Below are 25,229 nucleotides of genomic sequence, written 5' to 3'. Positions count from 1 at the left end.
CCTGGGCCCTCACTTGGGCTCCTGACCCAGCCAGTGGGCCTCCTGCCTGTGGCCAGTGGCCGGCAGTGCCCAAGGTGTTGGACCAGCTCAGCAGGTTAAAGGAAGCGGGTCGGAGAACTGAAAGTCCAGTTGTTGTTTTGGGGGCAGTCTTCACCTGTTGGAGACCTTATGCAAATCCTTAAATTTCCTTTCTAATTTGTATAATAGGAGCCTCAGGGCATGCTTCAGCCTGGACTGTGGAGTAGGGTAGAGACCCTGAGAGGGGGCCCTGATTCCCACTCGAGGGGGAGGGGCGGGGACAGTAATCCGGTCCTTGTCACAGGTAGAGTGGTTACAGATGGGCCCCTCTCTGGTGGTTTTGGGTGGGTGGGTAGGTAGTGGGGGACGCCATGAAGAAGCTACCCCAGGCAAATTCAGCAGGCTGGCTGGTCAGCCTCATCTGGTTGCTGGACCATCTAAGCAGAGGAGGGGTGTATGTTACCTCCAGGACACCCTTCGCCTGGCAGGATCAGAGCCTCAGCCTGTTGCCACAGCTGCCACCACTGGCCTTGAGATGGTGTGTTCTGCCATTTTTTGGCAGGTATAACTGGGCTTTGACAATGAGCAGAAATGACATGGAAAAAAGCATATGACAAAACTGAACACCTCTTCATGATAAAAATTCATAGCACCCTAGGAATAAAGAGGAACTTCCTCGACCTGACAAAGGCACCTGCAAAGAACCTTCAGCTAACATCATATTTAATTGTAAAAGACCGAAAGCTTTCACTCCAATATTGTGAACAGGATAAGAATATCCGCTCTCATCACACCTGATCACCATAATACTGGAGGTTCTAACTTGCTGTTGTGGAGTTGATTCTGACTTATAGCGACCCTACAGGACAGAGTAGAACTGCCCCATAGGGTTTCCAAGGAGCGGCTGGTGGATTTTGGTTAGTGGCCAAATGCTTAACCATTGCACCACCAGGGCTCCGCTGGAGGTTCTAGCAAGTGCAATAAGGAAAGACAAGAAATGAGGTACACAGATTGAAAAAGAACACTATGAAAAGGAAATATACAGACAACATGATTGTATAGTGTAACCCGATGAGGGTAGGTCCTGCCCAGCGTGACCCTTCGAGTCGATTGAGAGACACCAGGCCTTTGAGAAAGAGAAAGTAGCCTTATCGCTAGCTGGTCAAGCAAGGAGCTTGGAGACTCAGTCTCAGATCAGGCTCCCTGAGGCTGGGGATTCTAAGGCAGTTACAGGATTTGGAATAGGGAATTTAGGCAATTCCAGGAACTAATTAACATTTATGAGGGTGTAGTGGGGGTGCATTTTAGTGGGGGTGCAATATAGTGGCTGGGGGGGAATGTGTGTTTTTTGGGGGGTATGACGCATGACGTTTATAAAAAATGGCTTTGTGGCTTATTGCTCTTGTCCGAGTTGGGGCGGGGGACAGTTAGTGAAGGGGTCTTGAGCAGAGAAGCAGTAAGATGGCCTTGAGCTGCTACACAGAATGCCTTATCAGGAACTCACAGACCCTGGGTGTGATGGGAGGAGGGGGAATAGTTTAACCCTGTCAGTTACATCCCAGGAGGGCGAACAGTTTAACCCTGTCTGCAGCAGTAAACCAAAAACCAAACTCATTGCTGTCGAGTCAATTTCAACTCGTAGTTACCCTATAGGACAGAGTAGAACTGCCCCACAGGGTTTCCAGGGACTGGCTGGTGGATTTGAACTGCTGACCTTTTGGTTAGCAGCTGAGCTCTTTAACCACTCTGCCGCCAGGGCTCCAGGAAATCTCAAAAGAATCTACATTGCCTGCCTGGTCCTTCAGGAGTTTGAGTTTGCACCTTTGCAGCCTTGTCGTAATAGTTGCTTCATGCATGGATGCCTGCTGTCCAGCTTGATCGTGAAATACCTGGTGTCTGGGATCAGGTCTTTGGCTGTTTCTTCTTTAAGAGGAGTGTTATCTAGGGTCTCTTCCAGTGCTGGGGGTCTGATGCTTTGCATACCCCATGGAATCCAGCCCTGTGAGACTGATGGGTTAACTGGTTGGTAGCAATGAAGGCCAAGGGTCCGGCATCTTCTCCCTGAGCATCTCTGCCCACCACCACCACCCCATCCCCCTCTTTTGTCTCCTTTATCTTTTACTACCCTTGGTCTCCTTTAACACCCTCTATACACTCCGCAGAAACCCTGGTGGCATAGGGGTTAAGTGCTACGGCTGCTAACTAGAAGGTTGGCAGTTCGAATCCGCCAGGCGCTCCTTGGAAACTCTGTGGGGCAGTTCTACTCTGTCCTATAGGGTCGCTATGAGTCAGAATCAACTCGACGGCACTGGGTTTGGTTTTCGTTTGGTTATACCCTCTGCAGTCTATCCCATCAGCCCCAGAATGCTAGTGCCCACAGTCACATGCAGAAGAGGCAGTGCCAGCCCACCCCTGGGTGGGGAGAAAGGAAGCAGCCTACTTCCTGGGCACAGGCCCTTGGACCCATCTACTTCCAAGGAGAGCCTGGCCGGGAGCCCCTCCCTCCCCGGCCTACGTCCATCAGAGGGTCTACTCCTTCTAGGTAGTGGTGGTCGATACCTTCCTGAGACTCCAGATGCAAGCCAAGAACTTGAGCAACTGGGCCCCTTCCATTCTCCTGGGCCCAAGGGAATGAGCGAGAGTGCATTTTGCGCAGGGGCAGGAAGGAACACAGAGAAAAGGCTGGACAGGCAGGAGGGACAGGGTCCCAGGGAACTCTGGACACCCTATTGTCCAGTGACTGCCAACCTCCTGAATGTCAAAAATCCAATTCCCACAAGAGCCTGAGGTCTACTTTGTATGTAATAATTGAGAGAACTCAAAATGATCAAAACCTCTTAAACTCAGTCAACAGCCCTTTTATTGTTATGTTTTTCTTTACTTGAAAATGTAACATATATACATGGTCACAAAGTCAGAAGGTCAAAAAGTACAGCAGGTATAACAAATCTCTTTACTATCCTGTTTGAGGCTTTCAATTCTCTCTGTTCCAGAGGAGACCACCATTATTGGTTTTTTAACCACCATTATGGGGTTTTGAAATGAATTTTTATTGAGTACAAAATCAACTATACACATCTGGAAGATAGATCATATGTGTGGGAAGCAAACTGCTTATCCTGAGAACACAGCTCTGGGCCCCTAAGGATTCTCAGATCTGGGACCTAATAGTTAACATTAATTGAGCACTTACATGGATTCTTCCATTCAGTCTTCACAGTGACATTTTGAGGGTTATATTTGAACATACGGTGATTTTCTCCATACAGATAAGGCAGCTGGGGATGAGCAACAGAAAAAACTTGCCCAAGGTCAGCCAGGTAGTAGTGATGAACTCAGGATCTGCACTCCTGTAGGGCCCCAGGGGTGTTCAGAGCCTGACCTCTAACCATGATCCCACACTGGTCCTTGAACTTCAGACTGAGAACCACACTGTTGAGGTGCTGGGGAGCCACCAGGAGCTTTGGAGCAGGAGAAGGATACCACGAGAAATGCATTATAGGAATATCTCTGTGTCAATGTTGAGGAAGGGTTAAAGGGTCCAGGGAGGTGTGGAGGTAGAGAACCAATGAAGAGGGCATGAGAGAGACCAGGCAGTAGGGAGAGAGGCGGGGCAGATGGTATTGTTCCACCCTCAACCCTGAGGTCTTCAGCCCTGAACCAAAAAACCAGTTCTGACTCCTGGCAACCGTATAGGAGAGTAGAACTGCCCCATGGTTTTCAAGGCTGTATATCTTAAGGAAGCAGACTGCCACATCTTGCTCTTGCGGAGTGGCTGATGGGTTTCACCCATCGGCCTTTGGGTTAGCAGGCAAGTTGGAGGTGACACATGGGAGTCCCTCCCTCTCTTGTTACTCCTGGAGTCTTTGGGAAATGAAGTCAGGAGCTCAGGTTGTACAATGGCTGTGGTCAGTGGGTCTGATGGAGTCAAGTGGCAGGATAGGAGGGACCCTCCTCCCCAATCAGCCAGCCTCCCTCTTCCCTTTCCCCGTGGCTGCCTCTCTCTCACCTTTGATCTCCTTATCGCCAGCCTCTCTGGAAGGTTCATTTGGGAGCTGCCCCAGTTAATGAGTTCTCCAGTCGCAGGTCCTGCACACCCTCCCGCTGGGGTGAGGACTTCACACCCTGGGGCCTGTGTTTTGACAAGTGCCTGGAGCCACTGGCTCCTGCTTCCCCGACCCCCACCTACCCCAGCCTGCCCTCGCCTGCCAGCGTGTAAAGCTGGGAAATGAGGCCTCGGGGCAACCCCACCAGAGCAGAGGTGACAGTTCACTCGGGGTCCTTGGCCGGGGTTGGGGGCAGGCTGGACAGGACAGCCCTGTCTTAGGCCCCAGCCAGGCATCAGCCTTCCTGCTCGGCTCAGCCAGCTTTAAGGCAGTCCGGGGTCCTGGGCGCTGCCCCCTCCTGCCTTGATGCCCTCATTTCCCGGATAGCCCTTCTGACATAGGAGTGCTAATCAGAGGTGCTATGTAAACATTCCCCTTGTGGCCCTTAATCCCCACCCCGCCGGAGCCAGAGGCCCCAGGAGAAGGAAGCAGCTCTTCTACCACTAGCCTGCTTAGCATCAGCGGGCACATCTCCTGGGAGACTCCTAATTTGGGTGTCCCCTCCAGCCAGGGCAACCCGTGGGGAGGCCCCTGTACACAACACCACCCCACTAGCCTGTGAGGCAAGCCCTTTCAGGGGGAATACTCTTTAGTAATACTAGCCATTTTATTATGCTTCCACCCCAGACAGACTAGGACACCCCTCCGGAGTTGACCAGTGGCGGTTAGAGTCCCTGGTGTACCACATACTACCTGTGTTGCTTGAGTATCTCTCTCTCTGTCTGGGCCCTCTGGGCCGTCTGGGCCTCAGTTTCTGCTTCTGGGCTGAGGTAACACCTACTGTGCTGAGGTCGTGAGGATCAAATCGTATTTCTCAGACCAGAGTGTATTCCCTGCAGTGCCCACATGCAGCTGCTCTGTTGCCCCTGGGGGTCTGCCCTGTGCTGGGGGCGTGGCTGCATGCTGCCCCCGCTCGCAGCCACGCTGAGTTGTGGGTGTCATCACCCCACTGTGTAGATGAGGAAGTGGAGGCTCAGAGAGGTTGTCCATGTCACACAGCTAGTACGGGCACAGCCAGTGTCCTGTCTGTCTTCTGCTCTGCCCTCCCCACCACCTCCCCTGCAGGCTTTGGTCCTTTCCTTCTGGAGGGCTGCTCTGAGAGGGAGTGGCCGGGCAGGGCAGGGATTGATGCTGGGGAATCCTCCAGCCCCCATTAAACCTTGCTACATATCACAGAGACCTGTGGAAATGTAAAAAGAAAACCAGTTTTCTAGGCCCCACCATGGACCTGATGAACCAGAATCCCTGGAGGATACAGCCTGAGAATCCGGGTGTATAGGAAAAGAAAATCTCCTAATTTGTACAATAATAATAAGTGAGTGAGGGAGGGAATGAATGAATGAATAGATAAATTCTCAGAATTCTGAAAGTCAGCCATTTTTGAGAAGCAGTGCCCTACAGTGACCTCCTCAACCCAAAGAGTGGAAAAGGTGCTGGGAGTATCCAGTCCGGCCATGGATCCCAAGCCCGCTTGGGTCATGGATAGATGAGGCGTGGAGGCTGGGCTTGGGCTGGAGAGGGGGCTGTGGTCACCTGGAGCCCAGAACAGTCAGGGGTTCCAGCAATTAAGGCTGTCAACTTCTCCGCCTGCTCCTCTCTCCCTATCAGCCTCCCAGATAGGGCCCTGAAGACTTCCAGGGGAGCCCCTTCCCACTGAGATGCGCCCTCTCCTCACACCTTTAGCCCTCATAGCCACTGAGCTGGCAAGCCATATGGAATAGATTATTCTGGATCCAGGATAATCTGATTATCTGGGCCTTGGATCAGCTGGATGCGCAGCCAGTGGAAGTCACAGGAGGCAGAGGGGTGCCAGGCGGGAGGGGCTGGAAGGCAAGAAGAGAGATTTGGTGGATTCCAGGAAAGGCTCGAGAGGAAGTGCCCAATGTCTGCAGTTCTGGGACCCCAGCTGATTATGCAGGGGGAGATAGCACCTCTCTTGGGGGTGTCACATTTATGACCTTTGCTGCATCAGGGGGAGGGTCTGAGCTTTACCATGGAAGATGAGAAAACTGAGACACAAAAGGGCTAAGGAGCTGAACCAGCCCAAAGCAAGGACTCAGACCTGTATGAGTTCAGGAAAACTTGTTACACAGCGCCTTCATTTCTCCTGCTGTCAAGGGGAGCAGGGACTCTCGGCTGCTTGCTGAGATGTCCTGGGAGACTCTGCGTGCCTGGTGGGCAGGCTCCAGTCTCAAGCAGAGGGCTGACCCCTGGGTGTCGTGCATCCTCGCATTCCCAGCATCAACCAGCAGAGGGTGCTGCTCAGCCATCTTCAACCTTGGGATCCGGGATCTGAGCAGGGCAGGCCCACCTCCAACTAGTTCAAAAAAACAAAAAAACAACCAAACCTATCACTGTAGAGTTGCTTCTAACTCATAGCCCCATAGGGTTTCCAAGGAGTGGCTGGTAGATTCAAACTGCAGCCCTTTTGGTTAGCAGCCGCTTAACCACTGCGCCATCAGGGCGCAAGTTAGATGCCCTTTTTCTGGAGCTAGGGCCAGTGCATTCAAACTGTGGTGCTGGCAAAGAATATTGAATGTACTGTGGACTGCCAAAAGAATGAACAAATCAGCCTTAGAGGAAATACAACCAGAATGTCCCTCAGAAATGAGGATGGTGAGACTTCAGCTTGTTTATTTTGAACACGTCATCAGGAAAGACCAATCACTAGAAAAGGACATCATAGTTGGTAGAGAGTCAGGGAAAATGAGAGAAACCCTCAATGTGATGGATTGACACAACACCCACAACAACAGGCTCAAACATACCAATGATCATGAGGATAGCACAGGACCAGGCAAGGCTTTGTTCTGCTATACATAAGGTCGCCACAAGTTGGAGCCAACTCAACAACTAACAATGGTGCCAATGTGGGGTGGGGGTATGCTAGGAACAACCTAGATGTGTCTAGGGTGTTGAAGCTGCCTTAAGAAGTGGGTAAAGCCCCACTCAGTTCAAGTGTGATGGGCTGTGTGACCCTGGACAGACTACTTACCCTCTCTGGACCCCAGTTTGCCTAGTTGTCCACTGGGAAAAGTATGTACCTGTGTACACAGCAGGATGTGGGCGGCGGGCTCCCACCTCTGGGAGCAGTGAACGTAGAAAAAGATCAGGCCACAGCCGATTGAAACTCTAGGCAGGGGATGCCCCAGGCTTCGTGCCCTTGTCAGCTTTCCACTGAAGATTTGTAGGCCCAGCTCAGCTGCCAACTTGGAGCACATCCAGCTTGCATAGCAACTCCTTTCCATCCTAGACCAACTCCTCGAGGAAAACACAGGCTTGAGCTCTCTCCAGGCAGGATGTCCATGTTTCAGGCCTTTCTACCCCTGCCCCTCCCTTCACTGACTGCTCACAACTGCACATCAAGGCAGGTGTCAGGACAGTCATCAATCCGGGGAGAGGGGTGGTTAGGGGTGTGCAGGCCAGCCTAGGCCATGAGGCCAGAGCTAGCCTGAGAAATCCTGGCCTGGCTCTTATACCAAGTTCTCTGGGGTTGTCCTGGCCCTTGGCTAGTTCTGGGTCCCAAGGACAAGGGGAGGAGGACATCCCACTTCACCTTCCCAGCAGTATCTGACTGTAGGCCCCGTGAAGGGCAGGGTGGGGGGTGAGGGTGTGGCTAGGACTGAGCTGGACTGCCAGGGCTGGACCTGGGGGAGTGAGGGACCTCTGGGCAGGGGTCATTTGCCAGAGGCTTGGGGAGGGGGGAGTCCCTGGACATGTTGGAGAAGAACATCTAGGGGAAGGGAATAAAGCTTAAATTGAACAGAATGAAGAAAACAGGAGAAGGGTCTTACATGGTCAGTATCGATTATGTGCCAAAAACTGAGGCAATGATTAACATCAGCACCAGAGGCACCAAAATAAATCCAAGATACAGCCCTTGGCCTGGGGCATTGAAGTCTTCTGTACCCCTGGGGATTGTGCTCCACTCAGGCTGCCAGGGCCAGTGGCAGGACAGCCAGGCTGAGGCCCCCGAAGTGTGGGCACGTGCTGCTGGCTGCCCATAACCATGCCAGCCTCATTGATCCACCTCCAGGCCTTGACGGGGCTGGCCTGAGGCTGCAGGAGAGCCTCACCATGGCCTTTGTCCAGCAGTTCCCCAGACAGGAATTGAGCCTAATTAGAAAACATTAAAGGTGAAAGATGTATTGCTGAATGACAGAACAAGTTGCAGAAAATACCTCTGGCATGGACACCATTGATAAACATAAAACAAAAATCTAAAAAATAACCCCACCACAGAAAGTCATCCAGTAATACTATATATATTTTGTAAGGTTCTACAGGAGTCCCTGAGTGGTGCAAATGGTCAAGTGTTTAGTAATAAAGGAGAGAAACACACACGCACGCACGCACACTCGCTTGCTTGCTCATAAGCGGAGGGAGGCAGGGAAGCAGGCAGGCAGGGAAGCAGGGAAAGAAGGAAGGGAAGGAGGGAAGAAAGGAAAGAAAACACTTTGCAGAAAAAACAAACCCGTTCAGAGCTTGTTTGCACTCCAGCAGGTGAGGCCCCAGCCTGGGATGAGGCTGTGGCCACTGGAGAAGACGCCATCCACTCTACCCCTTTGTCCTCCCCAAATGGCTGCTGGACCTCAGATAATCACCAAAGTCCTGCAGCAGGCAGGCAGGCAGGTGGCATTGGTGGAGTCCCATGTGCTGAATACACGGCTTCCCACTTAATCCTCACAGCAACAACCCCACTTCGTGGATGTGGAGGCTGAGGCATCCCTGCCCTGGCTCCAATTAGCCCTTGACCTGATGACACTTCAGTCTCCTGACTAGTTTCCTATCTCCAATTCTTCATCTTCCCACAGCTCCCCTTTCTCAAATTTCTGTGGATTTATCTCATTGCCACTGTTAGAGCCCAAACTCCTCACTCAGTGACCTTCTGAGCCCAGCTGCTCCCCCTGCTCTCTACACCCATCTCCCACATCTCCCCTCTCCCAGCACTGGGCTCCAGTCTACCCCGCACCTCCCAAACCAGTCCCAGGTTTCCTACTTCTAGGCTGTGGCTCACAGACTGTCTCTCTGCCAGGAATGCCCCACGCCCTCCATCTGCGCTGAGAGAAAACCCACCATTTCAGACCCTCGCTTCCTTCTGCAGCTCGCCCTGATTGCCCCAGCCCACACTCCCACCACACCCGGTCACCGACAGACTCATAGCAGCCTCCTCCAACTTGTGGGCTGCCAGGGAACAGAGGCGGTTCGTCCACCTCTGGAGCTCAGGCCCCCAGGAGCAGTGCCTCCCAGTGGTGTAGCACACAGCTTTGGAAGCCAGCCACGAGTGGGTTCCAATTCTGGGGTTTGCTGCACCGAATAGGTTAAAGCAGGCACAGCTCTCATCCCTGGATCTGTGTGCTGTAGAAGACTGGAAGATGGGGCCAGTCTGAGCCCAGCCAGGACGCTGCCCTATGACCTTGCCCTGGTGACTGTCAGTCTCTGGGCCTCCCGGTGACCCTGAGGCTGCTCTGCCTGACAGGGCCTTGCCAGGGGGCTTCGCTGGCCATGTCTTGTGTCACACACCAATCCCAGGGCTGGGGGTGAGGAAGTGCATATCTGGGCAGGCCGACTGAGGGCTCCTGGGGCGTGGGGTTGTCCAGACTCCCGTGTTCTCTCTCAGCCCTTCCATCATCATCCCAGGGAATATAGGCCCCGCCCTTCCTTAGGCCTCCCACAGCTGGGACCTGTAGCCTCCCACCCCCACCCCACAAGTGCTTTTGGGGTTTTCAGAGGGGGCCTGTTGCCGGGCTGTTTTGGAGGCCCCTGCACACCCACGTTCCCAAGTTGACACCTTCGGCCCTGAGGGAGGTGGCCTTTGTGTCAACAGGCAGAGAGGAGGTGTGAAGGCAGCCACAGTGGCCAAGGGGGTGGCTGGGCTGGCCGTGGGGCTCCAATGGTAATGAGAATACCACCCGGCCCTGAAGCCCCCACTGGACTGTCTCCCTTCTCCCCTCCCTCATTCCCACAGCCTAACCACCCCCGGGTTCTGGAAGGGACCCAAGGGGCAGGAAGGGACCCAAGGGGCAGAAAGGGAAGTGAGATTGTTGGTGGCAGAGGCCAGGCCTTAAGCTGATTCCGGGTCCCTGGACCTGCCCTCAGGGGCCCTGCACTGCCTGCCCAGAGGAAGGGGCAGGTGAGGGACTCCTGGGGCAGGACTGTGCACAGCCAGGGGCCTGATGGGCCAGGGGTGAACAAATGGTGACGCCTGGGGTAGGCTGACCAAGAACAGGCATAGCCAGAGTCACAAAGTGGGGTCCTCAGAGCTGACTGGCCTCCCACACCCCTGGAAGGGCCAAAGCTGAATTAGCACATTGGGGGTCCAACCTGGGCCTTTTGCCCTCCAACCTCTCCCTACCCACAACGGGTGGTTTGGGCCTTGTGACATGGGCAAAATCCCAGGAAGTTGATAAGGGAGTGGTGGGGTGGAGGCCTCAGTTTTCTCACCTGTATAGTAAAAATATTGGCATGGGTACCAGCATCAAGCTGACCCATGCCACACAGGCAAGTCCAGCCAAAGGTTAATGATGACCTTGTGGTTCTAGCCCTGAACATGGGCCCAGCTGAGAGCAGGGATGGGGTGTTACGAGGTCTGAGCCTCCTGTGAGGCTCTGTTCTGCACTCCCCTAATGCAGGACTCCTTTAGGGGAGCTGTAGGACTGCCCAAAGTTCTCTGTAGACCACAGCTCCTATACTCTCCCTGATCTTCAGCCTCTGCTCTGAAGTGCCCCAGGGACCACAGGTCCAGTGTCCAGGCCTCCTGTTTCATGAAGCACAGTGGTGCAGGCAGTGGTCCTAATGACCTTCCACACTAGCTCTTACATGGGCCAAACGGGTAGTACTTGGGCCTCTTCTGACTGCCTCCAGGACAGGGCACTGCCTCCCCCACGGCACAGTCCTTCCAACCACTGTGGTCTCAGAAAGTCTTTCAGACAACTCCCTGGAGTGTTCTCCTTCTGGGTCTCAGGAAATAATTACTTCATCTTCTAAGATTTTTTCTTTGAGATTAAACACCCCAGAGACCTTCAGCTATTTCTCTAGTGACCTAACTTCAAGCCCCTTCACCAACTTCCCTCCGCTGAGCAAGGGTTTGTCCTCTCCCTCATAAACTGTAGTCCCCAGGTTTGGCCACTTACTCTGGGAATGGCCCACCCTACCCAGGGAGTAAAGGACCATCACCCCTTTGGTTGAAGGTGCTCCTGCGAATGGAGCTTGGGATCACATTTGCTTTTCGTGCCCTTGACACCGCTGGAGACATGATTACCATGCCCTTTCCACATGAGCTGCTACTTATGTGATGCTTCCTGACCCTGAACCTGGAGGGAGGGTACATATGGCTCTGCTGGATTACACCTTATTAGGTCTGATGTGCTGTTCCAATCTGTCAAGATCTCTTTAGATTCTGGGTGTTACTCAATCAGTTTTCTGGGCTTGGGGTCTTACCCCAAATTAGATTAGTTCATAATTTTATTCAAGATCATAATGCTGCCTGTGACAATGCTGGAAACAGAGCCTTGTGGCACATCACTAGAGACCCTCCTCCAGGTGAACAGCCATCCATTGACCTGTGGCAACACTGAATCTGTTATGAACTCACCTTACTGAACTGTCATCCAGCTCTCATGGACACATTTGGTGGCAAGGGTACTACAGGAACTTTATCTTGTAGACAGCAATTATTTTCAGCTGCTCATAGTAGACAAGATGATGGTTTACTTTCTCTCACATTAAGGAAATTCAGAGATGGAAGTCCAGGATTAGTATGGCACTTCAATGCTGTCATCAATGTCCCAGGCTTCTTTCTGCCCCACCATCCTTAGTATGGGTTATGGATTGAATTATGTCCCCCAAAAATATGTGTTGTAAATTCTAACCTCTATGCCTGTGATCATAATGCCATTTGGCAATGGGCTGTCTTATGTTAATGAGCAGGATTTGTGTACAGTGTACCTTGACTCAATCTCTTTTGCAATATAAAAGAGATTTAAACAAGAGAGAGAAGCAGAAATGGGGGCAGACACATGCCAAGCCACATGAATATCTCCCAGGAGCAGAAGCTCAGAAGAGATAAGGACCTTCTTCAGGGCTGACAGAAACAGAAAGCCTTCCCCTAGAGCTAGCACCCTGAATTGGACTTCGGGCCTACTAAATTGTGAGAAAATAAATGTTTGTTAAAGCCACCCACTTGTGGTATTTCTATTATTGCAGCACTAGATAACTAAGACAGTGTGTGACTTCTGACCTTGAGATTGCTTCAGGTCACAAAATGGTTGCTGAAGCGCCAACCATCACATCTATTCTTCAGGTAGGAGGAAAACATGAGGGGGTAGAGCCACAGAAAGGTGTAGCTCTCAGCTGAATCAGTCTCTTTAAAGAGCTTTTCCAGAAGCTCCATCCAATGATTTCTAGTATCTTATTGGTTCAGATCCTCCATTTTCTAGTCTTGGCTAAGCTGATTATCTCCACCTCCAGGCACCTCACCTTTCCTGCCACCTCTGCACTATGGCTCTGGTCACCCTTGCCACAGGCCAGGGCTCAAGCACCCTGCTGAGGGGTGACCCCCCCCATACTGGGTCCAAGGACAAGGTTGAGGAGAGGCAGTAGGTGGGATGCCGAAGCCTGGTGCTGGAGGGAGTCCCAGAGAAGCAAGAAACATTTCCGTTCTTCTAGAGCCAAGACTGAAGATATCAATTCCCTTACCTTCAATCCAATCCATTCCTCTAGTCACTTCATTCTGTTGTCTCTGACCTCGCTATAAGCATAACCGGCACTGTGGTAAGCACTGAGACATGCATTATCTTATTTTATCTCAACAGTTACTCTGGAGATCAGCCCAACCTCCCAACCACTAAGCTACACTGCCTCCCTGTGCTAAGTGGAAGCCCATTGGGAGGTCCACTTTGGTTTCCTCCCTTGTGAGTGACGCTGGGCAGGCAGCATGCCCCTGTGCCCCTTGCAGAGCTTGGCTGAGTGGCCTGGTGAAGAGCCAACCACCCCAAGGGCCGCAGCAAACCAGGCCCAGAGCCCTGCCGTCCAGAACTTGTACTCTGGTATCCAACAGTCAGGCTACGATCTGGGATTCCAGGCTAGCCCAAAACAGCTGGGAAGGAGGCCAGGCCATACCAGGGACGAAAAGTAAATATGTGTCATACACAGGGCTCTGTGTTGGGGTGGATTCCCATTACAGATAGTCACTGGGGTTACTAATGTCCGTGGATAACTCGTACTTAAGAATGGACTGGCATAAATCCAGTTGGATACAATGGTTCATAATAATGAGCACACGCACTACTTCGTGATACTTCTGAGAACACTGCACGCTTTGGCAGTGCTCCTTAAGTGTTTTATATGCATCAAACCCAAAGCCAAACCATTGCTGTCAGGCAGACTCTGACTTAAAGCAACCGCACAGGACAGAGTAGACCTACCCCACAGCGTTTCCACGGAGCAGCTGGCAGATTCAAACTGTGACCTTCTGGTTAGCAGCCGAGCTCTTTGACCACTGTGCCACCAGGGCCCCATAAAAAGGCGAAACACACACTCTATGTTAAGACAGGCATTGGACTAACTGATGCTAAGTAAGAACCCTGTGTCCCTGCTCTGACTTACCTACGAATTCGGCTTAAAGACAGATTTAGGAACTGATCTCATTCGTAAATCGAGGACCGCCTGTATTCACCAAATCTTTTCACAGGAAATCCTTCCAGGTTGGCTCTACAGATGGAGAAGGGCCAAAGGAGTAATTCTGGATATTTGGGACAAGGCCTTTACACTGCTCTGTGTCTAGCTGCTCATCACGAAAACTAAAAACAAGCTAAAAATGCATCAATAAGGGACTGATTCCCCCACGTGTCTGTCAGTTTGTCGTACTGTGGGGGCTTGCATGTTGCTGTGATGCTGGAAGCTATGCCACCAGTATTCAGATACCAGCAGGGTCACCCATGGAGGACAGGTTTCAGCTGAGCTTCCAGACTAAGACAGACTAGGAAGAAGGACCCGGCAGTCTACTTCCGAAAAGCGTTAGCCAGTGAAAACCTTATGAACAGCAGCGGAACATTGTCTGATATAGTGCTGGAAAATGAGCCCCCCAGGTTGGAAGGCCCTCATAAGATGACTGGGGAAGAGCTGCCTCCTCAAAGTAGAGTCGACCTTAATGACGTGGATGGAGTAAAGCTTTCGGGACCTTCATTCGCTGATGTGGCATGACTCAAAATGGGAAGAAACAGCTGCAAACATCCATTAGTAATCAGAACCTGGAATGTATCAAGTATGAATCTAGGAAAATTGGAAATAGTTAAAAAATGAAACAGAGCGCATAAACATCGATATCCTAGGCATTAGTGAGCTGAAATGGACTGGTATTGGCCATTTTGAATTGGACAATCATATAGTCTACTATGCTTGGAATGACAACTCGAAGAGGAATGGTGTTGCATTCATTGTCAAAAAGAACGTTTCAAGATCTATCCTGAAGTACAATGCTGTCAGTGATAGGATAATATCCATATGCCTACAAGGAAGACCAGTTAATACGACCATTATTCAAATTTACACACCAACCACTAGGGCCAAAGATGAAGAAACAGAAGATTTTTATTAGCTGCTGCAGTCTAAAATTGATCGAACATGCAATCAGGATGCATTGGTAATTACTGGCGATTGGAATGCAAAAGTTGGAAACAAAGAAGAAGGATCAGTAGTTGGAAACTATAGCCTTGGTGACAGAAAAAATGCCGGAGATCGAATGATCAAAATTGTGGAAGACCAACGACTTCCTCATTGCACATACCTTCTTTCACCAACATAAATGGCGACTATACACATGGACCTTGCCAGATGGAACACAAAGAAATCAAACTGACTACATCTGTGGAAACAGACAATAGAAAAGCTCAATATCATCAGTCAGAACAAGGCCAGGGGCCGACTGTGGGACTGACCATCAATTGCTCATATGCAAGTTCAAGCTGAAACTGAAGAAAATCAGAGCAAGTCCACAAGAGCAAAAATATGACCTTGAGTATATCCCACCTGAATCTAGAGACCATCTCAAGAACAGGTTTGATGCATTGAACACTAGTGACCAAAGACCAGATGAGCTGTGGAATGACATCAAGGGCATCATACATGAAGAAAGCAAAAGCTCACTGAAAAGACAGGAAAGAAAGAGAAGACCAAGATGGATGTCAGAGTAGACTCTAAAACCTGCTCTTGAACGTCAAGCAGCTAAAGCAAAAGGAAGAATCGATGAAGTAAAAGAACTGAAGATTTCAAAGGGCCTCTTGAAAAGACAAAGTAAAGTATTATAATGACATGTGCAAAGAACTGGAGATGGAAAACCAAAAGGGAAGAACATGCTCAGCATTTCTCAAGCTGAAAGAACTGAAGAAAAAATTCAAGCCTCGAGTTGCAATAGTGAAGGATTCCATGGGGAAAATATTAAACAATGCAGGAAGCATCAAAAGAAGATGGAAGTCAATTGGTCTCAACCCACCTGGAGCAAAGGAGAATGAAGAACACCAAGGTCACACGATAACTAAGAGCCCAAGAGACAGAAAGGGCCACATGAACCAGAGACCTGCATCATCCTGAGACCAGAGGAACTAGTTGGTGCCCGGCCACAATCGATGACTGCCCTGACAGGGAGCACAGCAGAGGACCCCTGAGGGAGGAGGAGATCAGTGGGATGCAGACCCCAAATTCTCATAAAAAGACCATACTTAACGGTCTGACTGAGACTGGAGGAATCCCGGCGGTCATGGTCCCCACACCTTCTGTTGGCACAGGACAGGAACCATCCCCAAAGACAACTCATCAGACATGAAAGGGACTGGACAGTGGGTAGGAGAGAGATGCTGATGAAGAGTGAGCTAATTATATCAGGTGGACACTTGAGACTGTGTTGGCATCTCCTGTCTGGAGGGTGGATGGGAGGATAGAGAGAGTTGGAAACTGGCAAAATTGTCAGAAAGGAGAGACTGGAAGGGCTGACTCATTGGGGGGACAGCAAGTGGGAGTACGGAGTAAGATGTATATAAACTTATGTGTGGCAGACTGACTTGATTTGTAAACGTTCACTTGAAGCTCAATAAAAGTTAATAAAAAAAAAAAAGAAGATGGAAGGAATACACAGAGTCATTATACCAAAAAGAATTAGTCGATGTTCAACCATTTCAAGAGATGGCATATGATCAGGAACTGATGGTACTGAAGGAAGAAGTCCAAGCTGCTCTGAAGGCATTGGTGAAAAACAAGACTCCAGGAATTGATGGAATATCATTTGAGATGTTTCAACAAACAGACACAGCGCTGGAGGTGCTCACTCGTCTATGCCAAGAAATATGGAAGACAGCTTCCTGGCCAACTGACTGGAAAAAAATAAAAAATAAATATTTTTTTTAGAGGTCCATATTTATGCCTATTCCCAAGAAAGGTGATCCAACCGAATGTGGAAATTATAGAACAATATCATTAATACCACACGCAAGAAAAATTTTCCTGAAGATCATTCAAAAATGGCTGCAGCAGTATATCTACACGGAACTTCCAGAAATTCAGGCTGGTTTCAGAGGAGGACATGGAACCAGGGATATCACTGCTGATGTCAGATGGATCCTGGCTGAAAGCAGAGAATACCAGAAGGATGTTTACCTGTGTTTTATTGACTATGCAAAGGCATTTGACTGTGTGGATCATAACAAACTATGGATAACACTGTGAAGAATGGGAATTCCAGAACACTTAATTGTGCTCATGAGGAACCTTTACATAGATCAAGAGGCAGTTGCTCGGACAGAACAAGGGGATACTGATCAGTTTAAAGACAGGAAAGGTGTGCGTCAGGGTTGTATCCTTTCACCATACCTATTCAATCTGTATGCTGAGCAAATAATCCGAGAAGCTGGACTATATGAAGAAGAACGGGGCATCAGGATTGGAGGAAGACTCATTAACAACCTGTGTTATGCAGATGACACAACCTTGCTTGCTGAACGTGAAGGGGACTTGAAGCACTTACAAATGAAGATCAAAGACTACAGCCTTCAGTATGGATTGCACCTCAACATAAAGAAAACAAAAATCCTCACAACTGGACAAATGAGCAACATCATGATAAACGGAGAAAAGACTGAAGTTGTCAAGGATTTCATTTTACTTGTATCCACAATCAACAGCATTTGCTCAGCATACAGATTGAATAGGTATGGTGAAAGAATACAACCCTGACGCACACCTTTCCTGACTTTCAACTATCAGGATCCCCTTGTTCTGTCTGAGCAACCGCCTCTTGATATATGTACAGGTTCCTCATGAGCACAACAAGCAGCAGTCAAGAAATCAAAAGACGCATTGCCTTGGGTAAATCTGCTGCAAAGAACCTCTTCAAAATGTTGAAGAGCAAAGATGCCACCCTGAAGACTAAGGTGAGCCTGACCCAAGCCATGGTGTTTTCAATCACATCATATGTATGTGAAAGCTGGACAATGAATAAGGAAGACCGAAGAAGAACTGACGCCTTTGAATTGCGGTTTTAGCGAAGAATATTGAATATACCATGGGCTGCCAAAAGAACGAACAAATCTGTCTTGGAAGAAGTACCGCCAGAATGCTCCTTAGAGGCAAGAGGCAAGGATGGTGAGACGGCGTCTTACATACTTTGGATATGTTGTCAGGAGGGATCAGTCCCTGGAGAAGGACATCATGCTTGGCAGAGTACAGGGTCAGCAGAAAAGAGGAAGACTCTCAACGGGGTGGACTGACACAGTGGCTGCAACGATGAGCTCAAGTATAACAATGACTGTAAGGATGGCGCAGGACCAGGCAGTGTTTCGTTCTGTTGTGCATAGGGTCGCTACGAGTCGGAACCGACTCGATGGCACCTAACCACAACAACAACAAGAAGGGACTGATTATGGTACATGCATACCATGGAATATTATACAGCTAAAAAGAGTACATCAGAAACATCAATATAAAGAATTATTTAATCTGAACCTTCAGAATCCAGAAATATACATGAAACCTGATGAATTCTATTTACCTGTCAAGTACATCTATACAAGCACCTTAACAGTATAGTATGTCAAGAACTTTGTAGCAGCCCTGAACTAATAAATCACACCCCCCTAAAAAGAAACGTACTTACATTTGCCGTTCTTTTGATCTAAAAACTACAGGACTGAATGCTTTTTAAGTTCCTATTGTCCTTAGGAAAAAAACAGTGCTATTTTCACCTTCGTTTAAACCCTTTTACGTCATGAAATGTTGTGTAACTACTTCTTTCCAAAGAAAGCCTGTTTGAAAGAAAGGCCATTGTTAATTGATTCCACCTTCTCTTCATGTTATACACAAATTAAAATTTCCCCCTCCTCATTCACAGCAGCAAGAATCCCTAGATGATGCAAGCCATTTGCCTTCGACCACTGACCTAAAGGTTGGCAGTTCAAACCCACCCACGGGTACTGCAGAAGAAAAGGCCTGGTGATCTGCTTCTGTTAAGATTACAGCCAAGAAAACCCTATGGAGCAGTTCTACTCTGTAATGCATGGGGTTCCCTTGAGTCAGAATCAACTCAAAGGCAATAGGTTTTTTTTTTTTTCATAGCAGCTAGGATAAACTAAGTAGCAGTTGCCTTGACCAATGTTATTCAATGTTGATTACTACTTAATCATGTTAGAATGGTAACTTGAGCATATTTTCTCCAATATATTTTTAAGTAAGCTCTGAGAAGGAGAAAGTGGTTTAATTTCATCACTGAAAGTTTATCTGTGCCTCCCTATCATTTTATCTTTTTTTTTTCCAGTTAAAATTATCCTCTATGATTTAAATGGATAAACATTTAAATCAATTCTGACCATAGTTTTGTTTTGTATAACCCGTTGCCATTGACTCATAACGTATAGTCATGGTTTAAATCTGTATTCACAGCACAGAGTACGAATTTTATCCACCACTGAAGGAAAAAAAAAGGAGGGGGGGAGGGAAGAGTAAGTCAGATAAATATAAATACATCCTGAGATATCTTACTCAGAGGCATGCTGTTGAATTAAAAAAAAAAAAAGTTATAGGCTGATGCATGCAACACGCCAGAATGTAGCCTCACGAGTACTATGCATTTTCTAAGGATACACACCAACCAACCCTTGTCGTCCATTTCGGTTAGCAGCCATAGCTCTTAACCACTGCACCACCAGGGCTCCGAGGATATATGTTTATGAAAATACTTGGACCAGGTCTGGAAAGACACATACAAGCTGACTAAGGCTGTTATCTCTGGGGAAAGGTTACAGGGCTTGGTTAAAGAGACTCCAGCTTTATCGGTAACGTTTCCACTTCTAACAAGGGTTATACAATTTGTGTAATTGAAAGTAAGTTTTTGCAAATAGCCACAAAAAGGTCATAAGGCCATTTACCACTGCAGGCTGGTGCAGGCTAATCTATTCCTAAACACTACCGTTATATTGCCCTTGGTTACTGATGATTTTTTTTTTGGTCACACCTCTGCTCAAAAGTCCACTATACTCCTTGTTGCCCTGAAATAAAACCCAATTCCTTAGCCTGGGCACACCCAGGTTGTGCGCCGGCCCTCCACATCACCATCATTGCACCCTATTCCTGAAGCACCTTGGGGGGGCACCACCAGGCCTTTGCTTACGCATTCCCTCATCTAGAATGCTCCTCACATGTCTCTCTCCCTTCTTAAGTCCTATTCATGCATCAAGGCCCAGCTGTGACGGCTCCACCTGTATAGGCAGAGCCCTGTTGTCCTTGGCCCTCGGCTTCTGGGTTCAACCCTTTCCCCCAAGAGCACACAGGACATTGACATTGTCTTGAAACTGTAATTGTTGCTGATGAGTGGGAGCTTTTACTTTATGACCTTTGCTCTCTCAATTATTCCTCACAACGTTCCTATGAGTAAAACCCACCCAGTGCCGTCAAGAGCAGATACTATAATTATTATGCCTGTTTTATAGAAGAGGACCTCAGGCTCAAACAGATTAAGGGCCCTTCCAAAGGGCACACAGCTAGTTAGTAGTGTTACTAGTCATATGATAGCCTATTGTCTCCCCACAAAACTGAAAACTTATGCTAGCAGAGACCCTAGCTTGTTCACCCTAGCATGCCAAACATTAAGCAGTTCTTAAACAACTCTGAGGTCATTGGTGGTTCAGTAGTAGAATTCTCACCTTCCATGCAGGAGACCCAGGATTGATTCCCAGCCAGTGCACCTCATGGCTGGGAGGCTCGAATGTTATGATGCTGAACAGATTTCAGTGGAGCTTCCAGACTAAGACAGACTAGGAAGAAAGGCCTGACAAACTACTCTGAAAATCAGCCAATGAAAACCCTATGGGTCACAATATCCAATGTATAACCAATCATGGGGATGGCGCAGGACTGGGCAGTGTTCGTTCCATTGTGCATGGTGTCCCCATGAGGCGAGGGCTAACTCGATGGCCGCTAACAACAACAATATGAATTAAATGAATAATGCCCACAAGGATCTTGAAATATAAGTATCTTCTCTATAATAAACCAACCATAGTAGCCAATATTTAGCCCACTTGCCAAGTCCATACTAAGAACTTTACATGAATCATTCAACTCAGCAGCAACAACCACCCTAGGTGGTAGGTATTTACTATCATTCTTGCTATGATGAGGAAACCTGAGGCTCAAAAGAAGTCAAGTGACCTGTCCAAGGTCACACAGCCAATAAAGAGGGCCTTACCTGCTTGGCTCTAAGCCCACCTTCCCGCGTTTTACATTCCTCTTCCCCAGGCTGCTGACAAGTCCTGCTCTGTCCCATTTTTCAGAGGTAGAAACTGAGATTGTGAGCAGTGAAATTACTTTTTGGCTGTCACTCAGTGAATCAGCAGATGGAGATTTGGGGAACCGTGAAGGGTTCACCTGTAAGTTTCCTCTGAGGTCGCTGTAGCCAGGTCCCTAGGCCAGGACATTGCTAGGCATTGGATGGAAGCTACTGGGAACAGCCTCCTGGGGGTTAGTGATGAGAGAGGCGGCTACTCCTCGCGGGGGTCCAGGAGTCACTGAGGGGCACCTGGTCGCCCCCCACCGTGGCACTGCCAGCCGTGGTTGGGCTCCTGGGCACTCACCCAGTGGACTGGGGGGTGGGGGGGCGTGGGTGGGAGCACGGTGAGAAGCTTAGCAGCTCCATCCAGATGCGAATTGTCCCTCCCGCACTTCCCGGGCTGCAGGGGCCTCGATTAGAGCTCCGGAGGAGTCAGAATCCACACCTCCGCAAATGGGCCCGCTTTCCCAGGGCCCCCCTGCCCAGACCTTCCCTGGGCTCTGTGGGTTTTGACACCTCTCTGTAACCTGGTGGGGGGCCACCTCGCACCTCTGGCGCGGATAAAAGCTCAGGCTTGAAGGTGGCTGGCCCAGCTTCCCAGATCCCGAAGCCCGGCCATGGCCCGGTCGCCTCCTCCGCAGAGCTTCCTCAGCCACGACCACTGGATCTTCCCCCAGGGGTGGGGCTGGGCCGGCCACTCGGACTCCACGTCCCCGGCCTCGTCCTCGGATTCGTCCGGCTCGTGCCCTTGCGACGGCGCCCGCGGGCCCTCGCAAGCCGCGCCCCTGGGCCGCAGCGCCCCCGCCGCCGAGGCTGCCCCGACGGCGCCCCGACGTGCGCGCCCCGGGCCGGCGGGCGGCCAGCGGCAGAGCGCCAGCGAGCGCGAGAAGCTGCGCATGCGCACGCTCGCCCGCGCCCTGCAGGAGCTGCGTCGCTTTCTGCCGCCGTCCGTGGCGCCCGCCGGCCAGAGCCTGACCAAGATCGAGACGCTGCGCCTGGCCATCCGCTACATCGGCCACCTGTCGGCCGTGCTGGGCCTCAGCGAGGAGAGCCTGCAGCGCCGGCGCCGACGGCTCGGCGACGCGGCGCCCCCTGGGGGCTGCCAGTTCTGCCCCGACGGCGGCCCCGCGCAGGCGCAGACGCAGGGCCTGGGCTCGTCTGCCGGCACCGCCGCGTCCTGGGGGTCCCCGCCCGCCCGTCCGGGAGCCCTGGCAGCGCCCGAGCGCCTAGGGAGCCGGGTCCCTGACACGAATCCCTGGGTGACACCCCCTTTCTACCCCGGAATGCAGTCGTCTTCGCATCCTTCTCGAGGGAGAGACCCTGAGGCTGCTCTTTGGTTGTCGCTGCAAAATTGTCCTGGGACGCAGACATCCCTGCAGCCCGGGAACTCGGCCATTCCCTGGACGCCGCCCCCCGCACCTTCAGAGGTGGCTGCTGTGTACCAGGTATGGGCAGAAGCCCTCACCCCTTCCCTGGGCGGTCCGCAGGCTTCAGTTGGAAATGGAGGGAGTGATCTCTGTCTAGTCTTCAGATAGTCTGGTAGTATTTAGATCCCGGGTTATCTGATCCAGTCCTGGTTAGTGGTGGAGGGAAGCTGAGGAGGGATGGAAGGGCCCCTAACCTTTTTGAGGAAGAGGTGGCACCCTGGGGAGTTAAGCCGTCACCACCACCACCACCCTGCAGTCTTCACGGCTGGGAGAGAGGGGAGTCCTCCCCTTGCTACAGAGGCCAGGGTGGAAGGTCGCGGGGGTCACTGTCAGGAAATTGGCTCCAAATGCTTTATAAAGAGCTGGGGGAGAAGTGGACAGCACTTCCTGAGTATCAGGTGGGCTGGGACCTGGTGACCTTCGTGTTTCCTTCGAGGTCATTCATTCATCAGGTCCGTATCTCCATAAAGAAGATTAATAGCTGACATTTATTGAACAGTTACTATGTACCTGACACCATTCTTGCATTTTACAGTTCTCCCAACAACCCCATGAAGCAGGTGCTGTTACCATTATCCCCTTTATACAGATGAAGATTTGATGTTGTTGTTAGTTACCATTGAGTTGGCCCCTGACTCATGGCGACCTGTGCAACACAGAACACTGCCCAGTCCTGCGCCATTCCCATGATGGCTGCTTATTGGACCGTTGCGATCCATGGGGTTTTCACTGGCTGATTTTTGGAAGCAGATCACCAAACCCTTCATCCCAGTCCATGTTGGTCTCAAAGCTCTGCTGAAACCTCTTCAGCATCATAGCAACATGCAAGCCTCTGCTGACAAAGGGGTGGTGGCTGTGCACACTGAGACTAAAAAAGGTTACCTGAGGCCTCGTAGCTAGTTAGCAGAGCTGGGGTTTGCACCCAGACAGTGTGGTGCCAGGGCCTGTGCTCTGAACCACTTTTATTCACTGCATGCTTGGTACCAAGGCTGTCCAGAAACTGCGGCCACACCTGGGGCATATCTAGCTCAAGATCCCAGCATGGGACAGTAGCCCTAACCAGCTGCTCTTGTCTCTCTTCCAGGGTATCTCCATGTCTCCAGAGTCCTGTCTGCCACTGGGGACCCCACCTCTCCTGCCCCACCCACCATGCCAGAGACTCCAGTCTCAGACCCAGTGGGAGTGCTGGAGCCATAGTGCAGAGGTTCTCCCAAGCTCTGAGGACCCGGCACCCGGCCCCACCTTCCAGCTCGGTGAATCAAGCCCTCCCCAGAGCTCAGGCCTGCAACTCAGTGGCTGCCCTGAACTTTGGCAAGACGATTTGGAGGGGGCCCACCTGGGCATCTACTAAGGGTCTTATCTGCCCCCGTCTCAGCTGGGAATGAGGTCTGTGGTGTGGGTACCCCCTCATTTGCTAATTCAGTGGTTTTCAAACTTCCCTTTAACCAAGGATCCCTTTTTCCAAGTGACAGCTAATGTGAAAGCAGTGTATTAGGTGGGCAGTGCCTAGCCTCTCTGGCACAGTGCCCCCACTTCTGGACACCCCCAGAATGCTTAGCACTCTGCGGAGCACAACTGGAGCTGCTCTAGATTGGGGGCTGCTTGGCCACAAAGGAGGCCAGGCTGGGACTGGTGGGCGAGGGTGGGTTGGGGCGCTCTGCTTCTTGGTGACAGTTGGCCAGATGCCTCTATGCTTAGATTTTTTTACTTCTTAAAAAACAACAATAAAAATTTGGTCTGTTTTTCAACCTGGGGTATTATTGTTTTGGGGAAAGGTAAAATGACTCCATCCTGTGGATAACAAGTCATGCTGCACTTGCCATCTTGAACCCAGGCCTGCCAGCACTGATGTGGCACCCTGATTTGCCAGGTTGACGATATTTATTGCACCTGGGCTGGCCTGCGGTTCAGAATGGCACAAGTGGGCCAGCTTAGACCTGTCTTCTTGCCTCAGACCCATCACCGCTGCCCTTTTCCATTTGTCTGGGTACACTCCTACTGATCCATTGGATAGATACATGCTGCTATGGACAGACAGGGACCCAATACGGGGAGAACCGAGGCCCAGAGACCTGCGATATAGCACTCTCACAATTACATCACATTGTTTTTTCGAAGGACACTTGTTGAGTGGCTTCTCTGCGTTAGGCCTAGTTTTAAGTACCAGGGAGATAAAACATTCTCCAACTAGCCAGCTGAATTGCAGGGAAATAAACATTCAGAGCCCAGGTCCCAAGTGCAAGGATGGAGCTTTGTGGGACCAGAGAGATGACAGCCTGGTGGGAGGCAGGTTTGACAATGTGGTTTCAGTCTTGAATTATCTGATCCATTAGTCCTGGCTGCCTGAATTTGTGATGAGTAAAAATATGAGGCATCACCTGGCTCTTGGGGGAAGGATGCCACCGTCCACTAGTTGCAGAAGAGGTGACCCTGGAGCTGGGTGTTGATAGAGGTAAAGGAGCTTGCCAAGCAGAGGGAGGGAAGAGTGACTGCAGGCAGAAGAATATGCATGAGCCAAGTCAAAACAGTGCTAGCGAAGCAGCTGGTACCTAGAGTTCATTGGGAAAAGTGACAGAGTTGGAACAGGAGCTTGCAGGTTGGGGTCCTACGTGGCAGCATGATGAGGCATTTGGCCTCCAAATCCTGGGTATTGGGGAGGCGTTGAAAGATTGGGACTAGGGGGTGAGCTGATTGAAGCTGCTTCATAGAGAATGAGGCCAGGCACAAAAGCCAAACGGCAGGCCATTCTGATATCCAGGGTGAGGGAAGAGGAGGCAGGAAGACCAGACTGCCAGATTTCCTGGACTGGGAGCTCTCAGCCACACACGGGGTCTCCCACGGGCAGTCCATTGCCTGCTGACCTGACCT

General features: G+C 50.5%; 1 protein-coding gene and 1 long non-coding RNA gene across 2 annotated transcripts; one reads left to right on the top strand and one right to left on the bottom strand.

Annotated features, from left to right (window-relative positions):
- Window positions 1-2,866: 2,866 nt before the first annotated feature.
- LOC126057148 (uncharacterized) lies at window positions 2,867-21,699 on the bottom strand. The gene is made up of 3 exons (XR_007512436.1): window positions 21,484-21,699; window positions 6,187-6,441; window positions 2,867-5,947 (listed from the first exon to the last, which is right to left on the bottom strand). It is a non-coding gene; the product is annotated as an uncharacterized LOC126057148 (long non-coding RNA).
- Window positions 21,552-23,994, top strand: MESP2 (mesoderm posterior bHLH transcription factor 2). The gene is made up of 2 exons (XM_049852578.1): window positions 21,552-22,379; window positions 23,446-23,994. The coding sequence occupies exons 1-2, from the start codon at window positions 21,552-21,554 to the stop codon at window positions 23,710-23,712; spliced, it is 1,095 nt and encodes a 364-aa protein (XP_049708535.1). The 3' UTR covers window positions 23,713-23,994.
- The last annotated feature ends 1,235 nt before the right edge of the window (window positions 23,995-25,229 follow it).

The sequence above is a fragment of the Elephas maximus genome, chromosome 13 (assembly GCF_024166365.1).
Source record: "Elephas maximus indicus isolate mEleMax1 chromosome 13, mEleMax1 primary haplotype, whole genome shotgun sequence".
Taxonomy (NCBI): Eukaryota; Metazoa; Chordata; class Mammalia; order Proboscidea; family Elephantidae; genus Elephas; species Elephas maximus.
The sequence above is the reverse complement of the archived record's forward strand: the minus strand, read 5'-3'. Positions and strand labels throughout refer to the sequence as shown.